At 45.0% G+C, this 21663-nt stretch overlaps 1 protein-coding gene across 2 annotated transcripts in view; it reads right to left on the bottom strand.

The window, feature by feature from the left end:
- LOC129707168 (patched domain-containing protein 3-like) overlaps positions 1–13135 on the bottom strand; it is a 29843-nt gene extending 16708 nt beyond the window's left edge. Inside the window, exons 1-3 of one of the 2 annotated variants that reach the window (XM_055651973.1) lie at positions 12216–13135; positions 2765–2886; positions 2529–2674 (exon numbers count right to left, since the gene is read on the bottom strand). In XM_055651973.1, coding sequence (XP_055507948.1) covers positions 2529–2674; positions 2765–2886; positions 12216–12929 — 982 coding nt within the window. In that variant the 5' untranslated portion in view covers positions 12930–13135. Of the gene's footprint in view, positions 1–357; positions 2675–2764; positions 2887–12215 lie in introns of those variants that run through there. The other variant, XM_055651981.1, reaches the window with a different exon arrangement.
- Positions 13136–21663: the final 8528 nt, after the last annotated feature.

The raw sequence follows: 21663 nt of genomic DNA, 5'->3' as shown, positions 1-21663 counted from the left end.
ATTGAGGAATGCAGTTGAACAGAGGGATCTAGGAATAACTGTGCACAGTTTCCTGAAGGTGGAATCTCATGTAGATAGGGTGGTAAAGAAAGCTTTTGGTGTGCTGGCCTTTATAAATCAGAGCATTGAGTATAGAAGTTGGGATGTAATGTTAAAATTGTACAAGGCATTGGTGAGGCCAATTCTGGAGTATGGTGTACAATTTTGGTCGTCTAATTATAGGAAGGATGTCAACAAAATAGAGAGATTACAGAGGAGATTTACTAGAATGTTGCCTGGGTTTCAGCAACTAAGTTATGTTTTCAGAGAAAGGTTGAACAAGTTAGGTCTTTATTCTTTGGAGCGCAGAAGGTTAAGGGGGGACTTGATAGAGGTCTTTAAAATGATGAGAGATATAGACAGAGTTGACGTGGATAAGCTTTTCCCACTGAGAGTAGGGAAGATTCAAACAAGAGGACATGACTTGAGAATTAAGGAACAGAAGTTTAGGGGTAACATGAGGGGGAACTTCTTTACTCAGAGAGTGGTAGTTGTGTGGAATGAGCTTCCAGTGAAGGTTGTGGAGGCAGGTTCGATTTTATCATTTAAAAATAAATTGGATAGTTATATGGACGGGGAAAGGAATGGAGGGTTATGGTCTGTGTGCAGGTAGATGGGACTAGGGGAGAATACGTGTTCGGCACGGACTAGAAGGGCCGAGATGGCCTGTTTCCGTGCTGTAATTGTTATATGGTTATATGATTGACAGGAGATAGAATCTCATCATTTTTTTAACGCTAATAACTCTTTTATTTTTCATCGATGGGAAAAATACTAGGCACCTGATGAGCAGAGGGGGACTCTGAGTAAGATGGCCAAAAATCACAGCTGTACGTGATAACATTTTTTCTAAAATCAATATAGAGCGCAAACGGGAAGTGGTCAAGATTAGACTTTTAATTATCTATAAGGCAAGGCAACTTTTGCATTCTCAAAACCAACTTTTCAATTAGGCAAGGCAACTTTTGCATACTCAAAACCAACTTTTCAATTAGGCAAGGCAACTTTTGCATTCTCAAAACCAACTGTTCAATTAGGCAAGGGAACTTTAGCATTTTCAAACCAAAACACACTTTTGCATTTTCAACCCGCATTAAGGGCACTGACAGATCAGTAAAACCACTCACTGTTTAGTCGACCTTAGTTCAGTGTTATTCACAGCTCTCGCTCCCCCATCTTGCAGAGACTGACTGAAGCACACAACACGTCCGGGTTTTATAGTCCCTCCCATCTCCCACCGGAAGGGCGTGGCCTTCATGGCGTGATTGACAGGAGAGCAAATCTCAACATTTGTTAAACATTAATAAGTCTTTTATTTTTCATTGATGGGAAAAATCCTCTTGTCCTGCCCAGTGGAGGGGGACTCTAAGTAAGATGGCCAAAAATCACAGCCGTAAGTGGTAGCGTTTTTTCTAAAATCAATATGCAGTGCAACAGGAAGTGGTCAAGATGAGACTTTTAATAATATAGATTATCATTTTCAAAATTAATTACTAAACAAATAAGAATATGACCAAAAATAATGAACTGGAGGAATTCAGTGGGTCAGGCAGAATCTGTGGAGGGAAGTGAACAACATTTCGTGTTAGACAAAAATGCTGGAGAAATTCAGTGGGTGAGGCAGCATCTATGGAGCGAAGGATTAGGCGGCGTTTCGGGACGCTCGAGAGCGTTCTTCAGACTGATGTGGGGATGGGTTCCATGTTTTTGCATGCTACTACACCAAATGCAAATGAGATCAAGGACACAAAGGGTTTCATATGTGAGGTGTACCAGGAGAGATTTGCCACATAAAGTGGTCTAGATCAGCATGAAAGGCATCGACATGTTGAGCTCAGGAACCACAAAAGAAGTTTTTAAGAAGGAACTGCAGATGCTGGAAAATCGAAGGTAGACAAAAGTGCTGGAAATAGGCTATTTCCTTCGCTCCATAGATGCTGCTGCACCCGCTGAGTTTCTCCAGCACTTCTGTCTAACCACAATTGAAGTCCTGGTTATGTAGAAACAGGCTGGAAATCTGTACCTTCAAAGGAGGTAGTAGGAATGGTATTAGAACTAGACTGCAAAATCCACTGTCACTGAAACATTAACATGGAGATTGCAAAGGTCATAACAACTAAGATCAATAAGCAGATCTAAGACAAGAGAAGGCTCATCCAGAGAACACTGGCCTTGGTGATTCCTGAACCAGAAAGGGAGGTAGATGGTACAGAGGAAAACGAGGAACATCTACTGGAAAGCAGTGGCAGCCAGACCCCATTAAAATTAAGACCAAAGATAATTCTCTTTGGAGGGGATGCCAGGAGAATAGACTTGGAAGACGTGAAACAAGCAGGTGAATTGCAAAGGGACAGGTAGAACAAGGAGAATTTTGTAAGATAATGGGTCTCACCAAGTATTACTGTTTGGGGTATCTACAAAAAAAATCACTGCTTATTTCTACTTAATTTGTAAATCATTAATTATCATATTAATAAAAAAGTCCTGACCTAGAATTAGAAAAGGTGCATTGGCAGTATTGATGGCAAATGACACTCTGCTAAATATCAGTAGTCCAAAACCTGTTAGTACGGCTAATCCAGTTGATATGACTCCCAGAGCAGCAACCCAGACCTTATTCCTCACAGAATCGAGCCTGAAAATAAATAACAAAGCTTTTATAACCCATTTTATATCTTGTATTTGGTACAATTATTTGATACATCCAAGTGATTTTTTTTTTTACCTCATACAGGATAAGATGGAAAAGGTTATTGTAAGGAAGTAAGTAATGGAAAAAAGTGGAATTATTACTTTGGCATTTCCTTCAAATTCTACTTGTCTTGATATGGAACTGAAACGCGAAATCTGTAATTCAGGAAAATGACACAAATGTTACAATCATAAATGTCAAGTTACAAAAAGACTAAATACATTCCTCCAGCACATTCACACCTAATAGATTGTTTGTAACAAAATGTCTCACTAGTTAAAATAAAATGGTAAAACATAATTAGTTATGTATTATTGTAGCAATTCAAGCTTTTTGTGAGCAATCCCAGCAAATGAAAATGCACATCATGAGCCTCTGGAACCTAGATTTTCTAACTGGTTTATACTGAAAGGGAATGGGGCACACCGTGATATAAATTAAAGCTTTTATTCAGCATAAACAAAGGGGTGAGTGGTGAAGAATGTGAAGGGGCAGCACATTGGCACAGCTGGTAGAACTGCTATCTCACAGTCCCAGACACCCGGGTTCAATCTTGACCTCAGGTACTGTCAGTGTGGATTCTGCACGTTCTCTCCTTGACCGCACAAACTTCCTTCAGGTGCTCTGGTTTCCTCCCACATTCAAAAGATGTATGGGTTTGTAGGCTCATTGGCATCTGGAAATTGCCCCAAGTCTGTCGGGAGTGAATACGAAAGTGAGATAACAAAGAATGAGCGAACTATGATCAGCTTGACTCAGTGGACTAAAGGGCCTGTTTCCATGCAATATCTTTCAATATTAGCAAATCTTTCTGAAATGGAATGTGGCACCAGGATTTGGGATAAAACCAGAAATAAAAGGGAAAACTATGCAGGTCAGGGAGCATCTGTCACAACAGAAACAGATGAAGTTTTAGGTCAAAGATCCTTCACTCGTGATTTTGAAAACAGATTTTGGAACCTCTGCCTTGGAAAAATGATTGCAACCCGAGTCTCTCGATCTTTTCCTCTCCTCAATACCTGCTGTTGAGATGGAAGATGTTGCCAGAGCATGGCGACTGAGTGCTCATCCGAAAAAGGGGTTCCAGTAGCATCCACTACAAAATTGTTCAACTCTTTTAAATCACTACCCATGTACTTTTGTGTGGATTAATTGTACTCATGTATGATATTTGACTGGATATCACAGAGGTTTATCACTTTATCTGGTGCACATGACAAAAATTATAAACCAAACCAATGTACAAATAGCTTTTGACCATACCACCTAATAATTCTACTATTATCATAAGGTCATAAGGGATAGGAACATAATGAAGCCATTTGGCCCATCAAGTCTGCTCCACCATTTAATCATGGCTGATCTACAATGCCCTCCATAATGTTTGGGACAAAGACCCATCATTTATTTATTTACCTCTGTACTCCACAGTTTGAGATTTGTAATGGAAAAAAAATCACATGTGGTTAAATTGCACATTGTCAGATGTTATTAAAGGCCATTTTTATACATTTTGATTTCACTATTAGAAATTACAACTGTGTTTATACATAGTGCCCCCTTTTCAGGGTACCATAATGTTTGGTACACATGGCTTCACAGGTGTTTGTAATTGCCTCCTTAATGCAGGTATAAGAGAGCACTCAGCACGTAGTCTTTCCTCCAATCTTTCCATCACGTTTGCTGTTTATCAACATGAGGACCAAAGTTGTGCCAATGAAAGTCAAATAAGCCATTATGAGACTGAAAAACAAGAATAAAACTGTTAGACACATCAGCCAAACCTTAGGCTTACCAAAATCAACTGTTTGGAACACCATTAAGAAGAAAGAGAGCACTGGTGAGCTTACTAATTGCAAAGGTACTGGCAGGCCAAGGAAAACCTCCACAGCTGATGACAGAAGAATTCTCTCTATGATAAAGAAAAGTCCCCAAACACCTGTCCGAGAGATCAGAAACACTCGTCAGGAGTGGATTTGTCAATGTCCACTGTCCGCAGAACACTTCATTAAAATAAATACAGAGGCTACACTGCAAGATGCAAACCAATAGTTAGTTGCAAAAATATGATGGCCAGGTTACAGCTTGCCAAGAAGTACGTAAAAGAGCAACGACAGTTCTTGAAAAAGTTATTTTGGACAGACGAGATGATTAACTTATATCAGAGTGTTGGCAAGAACAAAGTAAGGAGGAGAGAAGGAACTGCCCAAGATCCAAAGCATACCACTTCATCTGTGAAACACGTTGGTGGTGGTGTTATGGCCTGGGCATGTATGGCTGCTGAAGGTACTGGTTCACTTAAGTTCATTGATCATACAACTGCTGATGGTAGTAGCAGATTCAGATTCAGATCAGATTCAACTTTAATTGGCATTGTCAGTGTACAGTACAGAGACAACGAAATGCAGTTAGCATCTCCCTGGAGAGCGACGGGGGGAGGGTGATTGGCAGTCACCGAGGTACAGTGTTGAGTAGTGTGACAGCTGCAGGGATGAAGCTGTTCCTGGACCTGCTGGTCCGGCCACGGAGAGACCTGTAGCGCCTCCCGGATGGTAGGAGGGTAAACAGTCCATGGTTGGGGTGAGAGCAGTCCTTGGCGATGCTGAGCGCCCTTCGCTTGCTTTGGACAGACTCAATGGAGGGGAGCGAGGAACCGGTGATGCATTGGGCAATTTTCACCACCCTCTGCAGTGCTTTCCGGTCGGAGACAGAGCAGTTGCCATACCATACTGTGATACAGTTAGTAAGGATGCTCTCGATGGTGCAGCGGTAGAAGTTCACCAGAATCTGAGGAGACAGATGGACCTTCTTCAGACTCCTCAGGAAGAACAGACGCTGGTGAGCCTTCTTGACCAGAGTTGAGGTATTGTGGGTCCAAGAGAGGTCATCGGAGATGTTGACCCCCAGGAACCTGAAGCTGGAAACGCTTTCCACCTCCATCCCGTTGATGTGGATGGGGGTGTGCATGCCGCCCCTAGACTTCCTGAAGCCTACAATGAGCTCCTTCGTCTTCTTGGAGTTAAGGCCCAGGTTGTTGTCAGCGCACCATGCTGCTAGGAGCTGGAGCTCCTCCCTATAGGGCGACTCATCATTGTTGCTGATGAGGCCAATCACCGTTGTATCATCTGCATACTTGATGATGGTGTTAGTACCATGTACAGGTGTGCAGTCGCAGGTGACGAGGGAGTAGAGGAGGGGGCTCAGCACACAGCCCTCTGGAACGCCGGTGTTCAGGGTGAGGGTTGAAGAGATGTGCTTGTCTAACCTAACAGACTGGGGTCTGTTGGTTAGAAAGTACAGTATCCAGTTGCAGAGGGAGGGGTCGATGCCCAGGTTACCGAGTTTGGTGATCAGTTTAGAGGGTATAATGGTGTTGAATGCTGAGCTGTAATCGATGAACAGCATTCTTACGTAAGTGTCTCTGTTGTCGAGGTGGGAGAGGGCGGAGTGAAGTGCTGTTGAGATGGCATCCTCTGTAATCCTGTTCTTGCGGTAGGCAAACTGATAGAGATCCAATGTGCCTTAGAGGTGTGCCAGGACCAGCCTCCCGAAGCACTTGGTGATGATGGGAGTAAGTGCAACTGGGCGGAAGTCGTTGAGGCTTGCCGCAGTGGAGTGTTTTGGCACCGGCACGAAGGAGGTGGTTTTAAGGCACGTGGGGACAACTGCTTGGGCAAGTGACAGGTTGAAGATGTTAGTCCAGACGTCTCGTCAGCTGCGCAGCACAGGCCCCGAGGATGCGCCCGGGGATGCCGTCAGGGCCAGCGGCCTTAAGTGCATTAGTCCTACTCAGTGCCACATAGCAAAGTGAATTCTTAAGTGTATAGACACATCCTATCAGCTCAATTTCAAATAAATGCCTCAAAACTCATTGGCTGACGGTTCATTCTACAGCAATACTATTATCCCAAACATACTGCTAAAGCAACAGAGAATTTTTCAAATCTAAAAAATGATAAATTCTTGAGTGGTCAAGTCAATCACCCGATCTGAAGGCAATTGAGCATGCCTTTTATATGCTGAAGAGAGAACTGAAGGGGACTAGCCCCCAAAACAAGCATAAGCTAAAGATGGCTGCAATACATTCCTGGCAGAGCATCACATTGCATGAAAAGGATATGCAACAAAATACTAAACATGACTACTTTCATTTATATGACATTGCTGTGTCCCAAATATTATGGTGCCCTGAAATGGAGGGGGGACTATGTATAAACACTGCTGTATACAAATGGCCTTTATTAAAATCTGACAATGTGCACTTTAAGCACATGTGATTTTTTTCTATTACAAATCTCAAATTGTGGAGAAGAGGCAAATAAATAAATTAATCATTGTCCCAAACATTAAGGAGGGCACTGTATCTCTCCTTCCAAAACCCATTCACTTGCCTTCTTCCCATAACCCGTGACTGGTACTAATCAAGATTTTTTTATCTAGCTCTGCCTTTGACTTGGCCTCCACAGCCTTCTGTGGCGAAGAATTGCACAGATTCACCACCCTCTGACTAAAGACATTCCTCATCTTCCTAAAGGAACGTCCCTTAATTCTGAAGCTATAACCACTAATCCTAGTCTCTCCCACTAGTGAAAACATCCCCTCCACATCCACTCTATCCAGGCCTTTCATTATTCGGTAAGTTTCAATGAGGATTCCCCCCTTATCCTTCTAAACTCTAGCGAGTACAGGCCCAGTGCCATCAAACGCTCATCATATGTTTAGGAAGGAACTGCAGATGATGGCTTAAATCGAAGATAGACACAAAAAGCTGGAGTAAATCTGCGGGATGGGCAGCATCACTGGAGAGAAGGAATGGGTGACGTTTCGGGTCGAGACCCTTCTTCAGACTGGTTAGTGATAAGGGAAACTAAAAATATAGACAATTATTGTAGATCATGCAGGAGTAATATGTATATAAAGCTATAAAAAATAACTATTATCTACAGTAAAGCAATGGCGGATATACTACAATGGCGGATATACCCTGAGGATTGGAGGGTAGCTAATGTAACCCCACTTTTTAAAAAGGGAGGGAGAGAGAAAATGGGGAATTACAGACCAGTTAGTCTAACATCGGTAGTGGGGAAACTGCTAGTCAGTTATTAAATATGGGATAGCAGCACATTTGGAAAGTGGTGAAATCATTGGACAAAGTCAGCATGGATTTACGAAAGGTAAATCATGTCTGACGAATCTTATAGAATTTTTCGAGGATGTAACTAGTAGAGTGGATAAGGGAGAACCAGTGGATGTGTTATATCTGGACTTTCAGAAAGCTTTCGACAAGGTCCCACATAAGAGATTAGTATACAAACTTAAAGCACACGGTATTGGGGGTTCAGTATTGAGGTGGATAGAGAACTGGCTGGCAAACAGGAAGCAAAGAGTAGGAGTAAACGGGTCCTTTTCAGAATGGCAGGCAGTGACTAGTGGGATACCGCAAGGCTCAGTGCCGGGACCCCAGCTATTTACAATATATATTAATGATTTGGACGAGGGAATTGAATGCAACATCTCCAAGTTTGCGGATGACACGAAGATGGAGGGCAGTGTTAGCTATGAGGAGGATGCTAGGAGGCTGCAAGGTGACTTGGATAGGCTGGGTGAGTGGGCTAATGCATAGCAGATGCAGTATAATGTGGATAAATGTGAGGTTATCCACTTTGGTGGCAAAAACAGGAAAGTAGACTATTATCTAAATGGTAGCAGATTAGGAAAAGGGGAGATGCAATGAGACCTGGGTGTCATGGTACACCAGTCATTGAAAGTAGGCATGTAGGTGCAACAGGTAGTGAAGAAAGCGAATGGTATGTTAGCATTCATAGCAAAAGGATTTGAGTATAGGAGCAGGGAGGTTCTACTGCAGTTGTACAGGGTCTTGGTGAGACCACACCTGGAGTATTGCGTACAGTTTTGGTCTCCAAATCTGAGGAAGGACATTATTGCCATAGAGGGAGTGCTGAGAAGGTTCACCAGACTGATTCCTGGGATGTCAGGACTTTCATACGAGGAAAGACTGGATAGACTCGGCTTGTACTCGCTAGAATTTAGGAGATTTAGGAGGGGGGGGATCTTATAGAATTTAGGAGGGGGGATCTTATAGAAACTTACAAAATTCTTAAGGGGTTGGACAGGCTAGATGCAGGAAGATAGAGGGGAAATCCTTTAGGGCCGAGATAAGAAAAACATTTTTCACACAGAGAGTGGTGAATCTCTGGAACTCTCTGCCACAGAAGGTAGTTGAGGTCAGTTAATTGGCTATATTTAAGAGGGAGTTAGATGTGGCTCTTGTAGCTAAAGGGATCAGGGGGTATGGAGAGAAGGCAGGTACAGGATACTGAGTTGGATGATCAGCCATGATCATATTGAATGGCGTGCAGGCTCGAAGGGCCGAATGGCCTACACATGCACCTATTTTCTATGCTTCTATGTTTCAAGAAGGAACTGCAGATGCTGGAAAATCGAAGGTAGAGAAAAGTGCTGGAGAAACTAGGCGGGTGAGGCAGCATCTGTGAAGCGAAGGAAATAGGCAAAATTTCGGGCCAAAACACTTCTTCAGACTGATCTAGGGTGGGGGTGGGGGGCGGGAAGAAGAAAGGAAGAGGAACCAGAGGGCTAAGAAGGGGAGGAGACAGCAAGGGCTACCGGAAATTGGAGGTCAATGTTCAAGCCACTTGAGTGCAGACTGCCCAAGAGGAATAAGAGGTGCTGCTCCTCCGATCTCCACCGGAAAGCCGTTCTGTGTAGTTGGATAAACACTGTGTGGAGTTGGGAGGTGCTGTGTGGTGACCGCAGCCAATGAGTGGAGTCCCCCCCCCCCCCCACCCACCAAACCCCCTTCTCCCTCCTCAACACACCCCCCTTCCGCCCTCTCCTCTCCCACCCCACCTTTACCCCTCCCCCTCATTCCCCAGATCCCCCTCCCCCAGATCCCCCTCCCCCCTCCCACCACCACCCTTTCCCCCCCACCACCACCCCCTCCCCCACCACCACCCAGGGGCCGGATTTACGTATGCTTGATAAGCTTAAGCTTAGGGCCTCTAGATCTAGGGGGGGCTTGCAGAACCGGATTTACCAATAGGCTTCATAGGCTGAAGCCTAGGGCCTCGAAATCTAGGGGGCCTCCGGCCAAGGCAGGATACCTGCCGTTCAACTCCGGGCGGGCCCCCCTCTATATCTCTCTCTCAATCTCCGTCTCTGCCCGCCATCCGCATCGTGTTTCCGGGTTGCTGGGCTCCGCTCGCTCCTCATCCGCCGGCACGGCAGGCCGCCTTGCACATGCGCACTGCTACGGCCAGCACATCCTCCTTCCTGCACATGCGCACAACCACGGCCAGCACTTCATCGGCCGCCCTGCGCATGCGCACTGCCACAGCAACTGGTCGGCGCTGGGCACTTTCTCCCTCGCTTTGAATTGTGGAAGATCTGGCCACCATTGCTGACCGGTCGCCGCCTCACCGCTACCGCTGAAAACCAACGTAGAATCACTCCCTGACCCTGAATCTAGAGTAACTCTTGCTTCTGGTTTCCTGATCCTCCATAAATATTCTAAATGGAATTTAAACTGGAGGTGGTGGAGGGCTGAACAATAACAGCCTCTTGCATTTTATTTATTGTGTATGTCTATGGTATATAAACAAACAACTTTTATCTCCTGTTCTGTATTATGTTTACATATTCTATTGTGCTGCAGCAAGCAAAAATTTCATTGTCCTATCTGGGACACATGACAATAAAACTCTGACTTGAACTTAAGCAAATAAGGACCACACACGTGTGTGTGTGTGTGTGTGTGTGTGTGTGTGTGTGTGTGTGTGTGACCACAAAAAAGCTGGTAAGGCAGCATCTAAGGAGCAAAGGACTAGACAATGTTTCGGGTCGAGACCCTTCTTCAGATTAATGCCGGGGGGGGGGGGGGGGGGGGGAGAGACACGAAAAAGAAAGGAAGAGGTGGAGACAATGGGGGGGACGGACACGAAAAAGAAAGGAAGAGGCGGAGACAGTAGGCTGTGGGAGAGCTGGGAATGGGAGGGGAAGGAGGGGGATAGCAAGGACTACCTGAAATTAGAGAAGCCAATGTTCATACCGCTGGGGTGTAAACTACCCAAGCAAATATGAGGTGATGCTCCTCCAATATGAGGTGGACCTCACTCTGGCCACGGAGGAGGCCCAGGACAGAAAGGCCGGATTCGGAATGGGAAGGGGAAGTGAAGTGTTGAGCCACCGGGAGATCATGTTGGTTATTGCGAACTGACTGGAGGTGTTGTGTGAAACGATCGCCAAGCATGTGCTTGGTCTCACCGAGGTTGACCATATGATGAATAATCCAGCCACATTTTTGTTTGGAAGTGGAAATAAATAATAGAACTTGCATTAATTACAATGTGTAAAAAGAGTTGAGATACTGTATTATAATTTTGCTGCATGTCATTGTGGTATATAGCATGTCTTGATTGGTAAATATGTTTAGTTTGTAACTTTATTTGAAGCAGAAATAATATGCGAATGCTTCATTGAGCATAATTCCGACTGGTAACTACGCACTTCGTCCGAGCACATTATCGCATCGCCGTCTTAAATCACCACTTAAACTGTCATTTGGCAACCTAAAAAGCTGCCAAGGTTGCCCGGCTGACAACAGAGAAAAAAATGAATTGAGAGCCTTGCAAGGTGTATAATATTTTTTTACACCGTCATAGGCCTTTCTTACATATGCTGTCACAACACACTGTAGTCTCTAAATAACCCTTCAGTAATTTTCTTTGCCCTCCATTTCAGAATAATAGTGTTTTATGCCAATAACTCGACACTAGCACTGGCAATAAATAAATAAATAGCGCGGCTTTCAAGCCCCTTATCTCATTGGCCACGCTCGGCTGTGAATCGGTGGACCATCTTCCTCTAGTCGTGGGGGTGGGGGATTGGGAGGGTCCTCACAAGTGGAACAGCTCTTCATCTAAATCCGGCCCTGGCACCACCCCTTCTCCCACACCACCCCACCCCTCCCCCATTGTTTTGTGTCAAATTAATAAAATGTAATATTTAAATTATTTAATATTTTGAATTTTTACATTTCTGAAATAGAGTCATTTCCTGGATGGAAGTTACGAAACAAAATGCATAAATTAGAATTGTTTTTCCAGAAATAAGCCCATCTTAATTGTGAAACAGATCTGCACTGACAGCATTAAAACAACAGTATCCAAATGAACCTAAACTGACAAGTGCAGTTCAAGTACTTATGTTAAATAAAGGAGGTATCAGCTTTTAAAATCGGAACTATTTGGATTATATAGCATTTCAGTCACGCGGAAGAACGCTTTACTTAATTTTCAGGTTCATCTTCTGATTACAATTTCCAACAATACAATTTAGGTTAGCTAGAAATTGAATAACTGTCAACTAATAAACACACCAAATTAAAACGGCAATCTTTTGGGAATTTCAACAAAGCGTAATGAACTGTTACCATTTCAAAATTTACCTTAATCCACTCCAAATCTGTCTTGGCAACTTCTTTCAGATACTCTAGAATCCACATTTCGACAGGCATTTGGAATTGCAAGTCGTCTTCTCTCAAGAAATAATCGATCTTTACTGCACGAGCTTTTTTAACTTTATTTCCATCTAACTCAATCCCGCCCAAAGCAGACCCAACAAACGAGCCATTATTGTTAGGATATTCATACACAGAGGTCTCTACTAGAGCAGCGTTGTGGTTTATAAAAGTTAAAATAGGACTTGAGTAACATAAACCACCAATTTTCGCACAAAGAGTATTGAAGTCATATTCAGTATCATTGTAAGTAACCTTTAAACTTTGGACCATTTTATCAAGTAATAAGATATCTTCAAATGCCTTTTTGGTCAGTATGTTGTCCTCTTTAGCAACAGCGATGAAGGAAATATATGACCCTTCTGTGTAAAGCCTCGACACCGAGAACGTGGCGAAATCCATGGGGAAATGCTCTCGGATCAACGCCCTTTCTACTTTCGCGTGACCTCGCAAAGGGGTAAACTGTTCTTCTATATCATTTCCTTCAGTTTCCTTAAACTTCATAAATCCCGACCCAAGTACTGCAGAAATTACAAGAGGACAAAAAAAAAACAAATATGGGTGCCGGCCCACGAATCTTCCAAGCTTCATAAAACCAATACGAAGAGGCCTTTCAACGCAATCTGTATTATACGTCCTCATTCCCCCTCACCCCAGGTCTTTGGTGTGACCTCACACTAAACCCGAAAACTGAGAGAGACTGTCGGATTACACAAACGATTATTTTATAAGCACTGTCTGAGGTTTAGACCATAATACCCATCCCGTCTTTCGCGACCACAAACTACCAACACCCGGCAACCATTTTTAAACCGCCGCCCTGTGAACAAGCAACGGTTGGCCCAGCCCAGCCCAGCTCGCGAGGCGTGGGCGTGGCGCGTGGGTCGGGTGGGTCGCGTGGGTCGCGTGACGTTGCGGTTGGGCGGGTGGGTCGCGTGACGTTGCGGGTGGGCGGGTGGGTCGCGTGACGTGGCGGGTGGCTCGCGTGACGTGGCGGGTGGGTCGCGTGCCGTTTGAATATTATAGCGGAGATGGCTGGAGCTACCTCGAGGCGTGAGCGCTGTCCGTTCCATTTTGGGAGGTTGGACCGAAGCAAAGATACTAGAGGAGCCTCCAAAGATTATAGAGCGGGGCTTTGAGAGTGACCCGTGCGCTCGGTAGGATGCACGACGTTAAATCCTTGTCGGGGATGGAAATCAGACGTTGCCTTTAAGTAAACACACTGACATGCAGTTGTTGGTTTACCGAAAAACAGACATAAAGTGCCTGAGGAACTCAACTGGACAGGCAGCATTGTTTTGGAGGACCTGCTGAGTTACTCCAGCACTTTGTTCCTTTTTCATACCATTAGAACTTTGCCCTATTTTTTGGTTTTGTGTTTTACTGAGGGATTTGGTCAGGGTTTGGTTATAAAAAAAGAGGGATTGCGAAATAATGACATGGATTTAATGCATTATTTCAATATGCTTCTGGATCTGTAGTGTAAATATAAGATAATAGTTGACCATATAACCATATAACAATTACAGCACGGAAACAGGCCATCTCGACCATTCTAGTCCGTGCCGAACACATATTCTCCCCTAGTCCCATATACCTGTGCTCAGACCATAACCCTCCATTCCTTTCCCGTCCATATAACTATCCAATTTATTTTTAAATTATAAAAACGAACCTGCCTCCACCACCTTCACTGGCAGCTCATTCCACACAGCCACCACTCTCTGAGTAAAGAAGTTCCCCCTCATGTTACCCCTAAACTTCTGTCCATTAATTCTCAAGTCATGCCCTCTTGTTTGAATCTTCCCTACTCTCAGTAGGAAAAGCTTATCCACGTCAACTCTGTCTATCCCTCTCATCATTTTAAAGACCTCTATCAAGTCTCCCCTTAAACCCCTTTTTCACGGGGCGACTTGACGCAAGAGGTAACCAGAGTTTAACATCGTGGGAACCTCGTGCGATAACAGTACGGCATTCGTGGACCACTGTGGACCACCGTGGCGCTAACGGCAGGTAATTGTGTAACTTGGGTACTCGGGAGAAAATTCAAGCAAGCTTGAATTTCTCCAAGAGTGAGTTGTACACTTGTGGTTGAGCATTGCAACATTTTATGAACGTAGTGGCCAGTGCAATATCCGTAGTAACTCTTGCGGTTACTGTGGGAACTCCTGCGAACGGTAAACCCGGAAGCTGGACAGAGGGGACAGAAGGTGAGTAAAAAAGGTGTTCTCAATGTCGCCAATGGAACATTTGTCCATCGAGGACGTCTCACCTCATTGTCATTGCTGGAGAATCTTTTTAACAGGAACACGCAGAGATGGTTCCCAGAAAAGCTCAAAGAAAGGGGGTAAAGCGTGTCAGAAAGGTTTTTGCCATGCAGGAGAATGAGGAGGAGACGCAGCAAGAGAGACAGGTGGAGAGGCAACAGGAGATGCCAGAGATAACACTGCCTGTGGGCTCCTTGGAGCAAGGAGAGGGTGAGCAAGGTGGATTTCAGATTGCCTCCCCAGTAGCCGTTGTAGGAATAGCCTCTACAGACGCTTATGTAAAGGGAAGATGGCAGAAGGTAAAGCCATATAACTTCTCCAGGGAACAAGAGGGGGAACTTGTAGAATGGTACCAATTTAACGAGATTCTCTACGATAAATCCAGAGAGGATTATAAAAACAGGGAGAGAAAACGGAACCTGCTGGAGACGAAGGCTGCGGAGTATCCCGGGTGCTCATGTGAGTATATATAACGATATATCAGTTCATCAACAGGAGAACCATTTAATGTTATCCAAGATTTAAAAACATACAATGCTATAGATGCAAAAGTGCTGTTTTTGCAGTTAACTTAAACTTCTCTTATAAGTCTGTCTATGCCCTGCAGCTGCAAAGTAAAAAAGTCGCAGACAGCTTTTACACCCTCTGTGTTTGAGATTGGAATCATGTCTCTAAGTGCCATAAAATAAATTATGACATAATTTGTGCCACGTGATGATTTAATTGCACTTGACAGTTTACAATGCTCATTCAAGATTTAACGGGAAAGCTCGGGAGAGGAACAAGTCACTCGCACAAATAACAGAAATGCCGAGTACCGTGGGAACTCTTTGTCTACCGCCCCGTTATATCATATGATATCGTGCAAGACCATGACCACTTCACTCTGGTCACATCTTGTGTCAAGTCGCCCCATGAGAAAGCCCCATTAACCTTCTGCGCTCCAAAGAATAAAGCCCTAACTTGTTCAACCTTTCTCTGTAAATTAGTTGCTGAAACCCAGGCAACATTCTAGTAAATCTCCTCTGTATTCTCTCTATTTTGTTGACATCCTTCCTATAATTAGGGGACCAAAATTGTACACCCTACTCCAGAATTGACCTCACCAATGCCTTGTACAATTTTAACATTACATCCCAACTTCTACACTCAATGCTCTGATTTATAAAGGCCAGCACACCAAAAGCTTTCTTTACCACCACCCTATCTCCATGAGATTCTACTTTCAGGGAACTGTGCACAATTATTCCCAGATCCCTCTGTTCACATGCATTCTTCAATTCCCTACCATTTACCATGTACGTCCTATTTTGATTTGTCCTGCCAAGATGTAGCACCTCACACTTATGAGCATTAAACTCCATCTGCCATCTTTCAGCCCACTCTTCCAACTGGCATAAATCTCTCTGTAGACTTTGAAAATCTACTTCATTATCCACAACCCCACCAATCTTAGTATCATCTGCATACTTACTAATCCAATTTAGGACAACAGGAACGAGTTAGCGGGGCCGGCCTTAGGAGGTGCGGGGCCAATTGGGAACAATTTTGGTGAGCTCCAGGTTCCCAGCCAAGGTCTGTCAGCCCTGTTATTTAGTATATATTATGAAATTGTACACTAAGGTGCTATGGATTATACACTGCCTGAATCTCAGTGCAATTTAGATTAGTTATATAGCACGGAAACAGGCCCTTCGGCCCACCGAGTCCACACCGACCAGCAATCCCCGCACACAAACACTATCCCATACACACTAGTGACAATTTACATTTGTACCAAGCCACTTAACCTACAGGTACACAAAAAAGCTGGAGAAACTCAGCGGGTGCAGCAGCATCTATGGAGCGAAGGAAATAGGCAACGTTTCGGGCCGAAACCTTTCTTCAGACCTCCTCTCTAACTGCCCCCCCCATCTGTGATTCCCCCCTGCCCTCCAACTGTACGACCACATCCTTACCCAGAAAAATTCCTTCTTAAACACTTAACCTACAACCTGTACGTCTTTGGAGAGAGGGAGGAAACGGAAGATCTCTGAGAAAACCAATGCAGGTCATGGGGAGAACGTATAAACTCCGTACAGACAGCACCGGTCATGAGGAAAGAACCCGGGTCTCTGGCGCTGTGAGGCAGCCACTATACAGTTGCGCCACCGTGCCGCGAAGGTTTCTCGTGCGAGATTTGAAAGCCCCGTCAAGTCATAATGAACCAACAAAGATGCTCTATTTTCTTTCCATAGATTATCTGTTTAGTTTAGTTGAGAGATACAGCGCGGAAACAGGCCCTTCTGCGCACCGAGTCCGCACCGACCCCTGCGCATGAACATTATCCTGCACACAGTTCTTCAGACTGAGAGTCAGTGGAGAGGGAAACTAGAGGCATGAAAAGATACAGAACAAACCCCAGAACAGAATGATCTGTTTGGTACCTTTTCTCACCTCTAGATTTCCTAATAATATGGAAACCTTTGAACCATTGAAACGAAGATAGACACAAAATGCTGGAGTAACTTGGTGGGACAGGCAGCTTCTCTGGATACAAGGAATGGGTGACGTTTTGGGTTGAGGCCTTTCTTCAATACAATACAATACAATACCTTTATTTGTCATTTGAACCTCACATGAGGTTCAAACGAAATGTAGTTTCTGCAGCCATACAATAAAAGAACCAAAACACACACCAACACTATTCACATAAACATTCATCACAGTGGCTCTCCTCACTGTGATGGAAGGCAAAGTTCTTGTCTCTCCCCTGCACTCCATTTCCCTCCCGAAGTCGAGATCAAAGCCCCCAGCGGGCGCTAGTCCGCGGCAAATTAAGGCCGCGCCGGGCGTTGCAGGGCCCCCCTACAGGTCACTCTCAACCCCGGAATTCGGGCGGGAGAAGTCGCCGCTGCCGGTGCCCCGCAAAGCAGCCTCCCACCGGGGATCCGCGAGCTCCCGGTGTCACCATCCACCGGAGCCAGGCCGCATCAACGCGCCACCGCCGCTCTCCACGCCCCGAAGCCGGCCAGCTCCACGTAGGTAAGTCTGCAGCAGCTCCTCAGCAGGCTCCTCAGCAGGCTCCTCAGCAGGCTCCTCAGCAGGCTCCTCAGCAGGCTCCTCAGCAGGCTCCACAGCAGGCTCCGCGGCTCCACAGCAGGCTCCACAGCAGGCTCCGCGGCTCCACAGCAGGCTCCGCGGCTCCACAGCAGGCTCCACAGCAGGCTCCGCGGCTCCACAGCAGGCTCCGCGGCTCCACAGCAGGCTCCACAGCAGCTCCCCAGCTCCACAGGCTCCGTGACTTGAGCCTCCAGGTCGTTCCGGTGGAGGCCGCTCCACGGCGCTAGGCCCCAACGGCAACGGAGCTCCGACAGGGAAAAGGTCGGGTCTCCATGCAGGGAAGAGATTAAAAGTTTCCCCCACCCACCCCCCACCCCCCACACATACACATTAAAAAAAAAATCCGATATAACAACTACAAACTAAACCCTCAACAGGACAAAAAAACACAGACCCTTCAGACCCTTCAACCATTGAACCAGCTCATTGGAGGTCTGTGAAACAGTGCAGGGCAATGCACCTTCTAGTTTTGTCCAGCACATTGGGGAAGTGAGTTATGCTTTACTCAAAACGTTGGCAACAAAAGTCAATAACCCCCCCCCCCCCCCACACACAGAAAGGAACGTGGGTCGGTAGGTGAATGACTAACCTGCACACCAAGAAGAAGCTCGCGGTCTGATCCCTCAACCATGATGATGAGTTTTAAGCATTTCTCAATGACGTCAATGCATCGATCTACATTCCTCAGTGTAATTGTGTTTTGACCATGTATTAATAACGTCGCGTTCCTTTGAATAAAATTCACAGGGTGTCATTAATACTTGGTCAAAACACAATTACATTTACTGAGGAATGTGGATCGATTAATTGATGACACATTGTATTACTACGTGTTAACTACTGGCTGTTAACAAGTGCTACGGTAATAGTTAACACATCGTTTTTGTCTGATGGCCGGTGCAGTGGTTTTTATCCATGTTCGTTTTATAAAAAAATCTATATTTAACAAGGGGAACGTTTAAAAAAAAGTTGTATTTCGCAACGTGAATTCGTATTTCCGTACGAAATACGGAAAATTAGTGCAGGGCCCCCTATTGGTGCGGGGCCCAATTGGGAGCAATCGGTCCAATCGGCTTAAGGCTGGCCCTGCGAGTTAGACACAAAATGCTGGAGTAACTCAATGGGTCAGGCAGCATCTCTGGAGAGAAGGAATGGGTGACGTTACGGGTTGAGACCCTTCAGACCAAAGATACTAGAGGAACTTTAGATCTCTAGGATCTTTGCTTCAGACCAAAGATTCAGACTGATGTCAGGGGAGGGGGCGGGACAAAGAACAGAAATGCGTTGATGGATGACAATCATGCACACAATGTTGTATCTGAGAACATGTGATTATTTCTAGTTTATATTACGTACTAATGGAAATTAATCAAATCATGGGCTGATTTTGATATTTTTTCATATAATGAGTTTCTATGTCCACCATTTGTTGTATTATTCTGAAATCCTACAACTCTAAACAGTCCTTCTGGTCGTTTTTTAATTGTCTTGGTATTTATTTCCAAGTACATCATATTTGAGAAGAACCCGTCAAGCAATTCAGAAAGTGAATATCAGGCAAATAACAAAATGGATATCACTCCAAGGTGGCGAACAAAGATTATAACCTTGCACCAATATTGTGATTTCTCACTGTGACTTTGAACAAAGTTGGTAGGAACGAGCCAAGCCTCTCTATCCAGGATTGTCAAGCAAGGGTTGGAAATCCGATAAATATTGCCCAAGAGGACAGGCAGGTATGGCATAAAAGGAAGATTACTCCAAGACTTGACGTCTTGCTGAGTCAGGAAAGTAAGAAGGATCTGAGAAATACAAGTGATGTCCTGGGGTAAAATTGGGAAGCAGCACGAGTCTCAATAAGCTCAAGTAACATGTCTCATTGAAGTTGGTCGCATTACCAGAAGGCCTGTGAAAAAAAGATCTTTTAATTGCTATGATGAAGAACAAATTATATTAGTGAGCCCTGAAATATAAATATTGGGTATGTGAGGATTGGAGAAAGGTGTTAATCGGTAATGAAAGCCACTTCCTGGTTCAGGGCCAACATAGCCAACATTTTTGCTGATCAGTCAAAGAGCTGATGTCACATTAACCAGTTCATCAAGCATTGTGAAAAAATGTTCTGAGGGTATTTCGGCTATTACAATGTTGGTCCGCTGCGCCCAGTTGATGGACTGATGAGATTGCCGCAATACAATACAATATGGTTTTATTCGTCACATTGCACATAAAGTGCAAGTGAAATGAATTTGCCAGCAGCGGTACAATGATAAAGAACACACAAATACCCTGTACACAATAAAAATTTAACACAAACATCCTCATCACTGATGGAAGGCACAAAAATTGTCCAGTCCTCCTCCACTTTCCCCCGATTGTCGGGAACTCAACCCTCCACAGCCGTCGCTGCGGGCGTCCAGATGTGCAGACAAGGTAAAAACTCCAGGTAAGTCCTGAATCGGTACCTCCCCACCGGAGACCGCGGCTTCAGGTTGGTGTAGGCCGCAGGCCGGCGATTGGAGATTTAAAGTTCGCGCCGCAGCCAGAAATACCGCAGACTGCAGGACCGGCAGTCTGTAGCTCCTCTCCAGGGATCCCTGGCGAGGGATCCCACTCCTGATGGTATGTCGATGTAGTGAAGAGGAGAGTGGGTATTGGGCTTTCTTTAATCCCAATGCCTCCTCTTCTCTACATTCTCCAGCACTTTTTATTATCCTGAACAACCTCCCATGCTTTTTAGTGCTCAACATCAGACATGTGCTATTTTCCCCCCTTTATCCAGCTCTCAATATTTCTTGACATTCAGGCTTCCTTGGACTTATGGTACTTAGTTTTCATTCTTGTCAGTGCTCGTTGCCCCTGAATTTTCATTATTTCACTCTTGAATGACTCCACTGAGGATCTACCTGCAAGTAGCTGCTCCCAATCTAATCTTGCAGGGTCCAGCACTATGATATTGAAATCCACATTTTCACAGTTCAGGACAATTATTTCTAGAACATCTTTATACCTATCCATGAAACTTACATGGCTTTGGTCACGATCACTCATTGCTCATCAATAACTTTAACCTTTTGCCTGGCTACATTCCTTAAAATTAGGTCAAGTACTGCCCCTTCTCTTATAGGACTATAAGAGGACTACAGGAGTGCACTTAAAATCCCCTCTGGAAGTCCCCGTGAAAATGAGATTTGTGCATTGATCGGCGGGTTGAATTTGACCCATGCGGCTCTGGAATTGCGGCCACGCCAAAGCCAGCAGATCTGTTCCAGTAGCCACCTTCCGTGGCCAATCGACGAGTCGAATTTGCTCCGTGCAGCTGGGGCTCTGGAATTCCGGCCTGGCTGGAGCCGGCAGATCCGTTCCCATAGTCGCCTTCCGAGGCCAACTTTGCAGCCGGCATCTCGGCTCCTCGGCAGCCTAGGCGGACTGTTCCAGTAAAGTTAGACTCTTCCCGGTGGCCGTGGCCTCTGTTGCCAAAACGGATAAACCAGAAAGCCTCTGGAACCAAGGCTGCTGGAAAATTGGATTGGACCTGTATTGAATAAATTGAATTCCCCTATTTCAATAACCCTATTTCTCTTGCATTTCTCTGTGATTTATCAACATATCCTAATCCTCTACTGCATCAATATGTAGGAATGAACTACAGATGCTGGTTAAAACTGAAGATAAACACAAAATTCATAACAAGAGGATTTCAGTAAAGGAGTAAAGAGATTCTCCTGCAGTTGTATAGGGCTCTGGTAAGAGCACTTCTGGAGTATTGTGTACAGTTTTGGTCTCCAGTTTTGAGGAAGGACATCGTTCAAGAAGGAACTGCAGATGCTGGAAGATCGAAGGTACACAAAATTGCTGGAGAAATTCAGTGGGTGCAGCAGCATCTATGGAGCGAAGGAAATAGGCGACGTTTCGGGCCAAAACCCGTCTTCAGACTGATGGGGGGTGGAGAAGGAAGGAAAAGGGGAGGAGGAGGAGCCCGAGGGCGGGCGGATAGGAGGGTGGGA

The sequence above is a fragment of the Leucoraja erinacea genome, chromosome 2 (assembly GCF_028641065.1).
Source record: "Leucoraja erinacea ecotype New England chromosome 2, Leri_hhj_1, whole genome shotgun sequence".
NCBI lineage: Eukaryota > Metazoa > Chordata > Chondrichthyes > Rajiformes > Rajidae > Leucoraja > Leucoraja erinaceus.
Note: the sequence above shows the minus strand (reverse complement) of the source record. Positions and strands in the feature narration are given on the sequence as shown.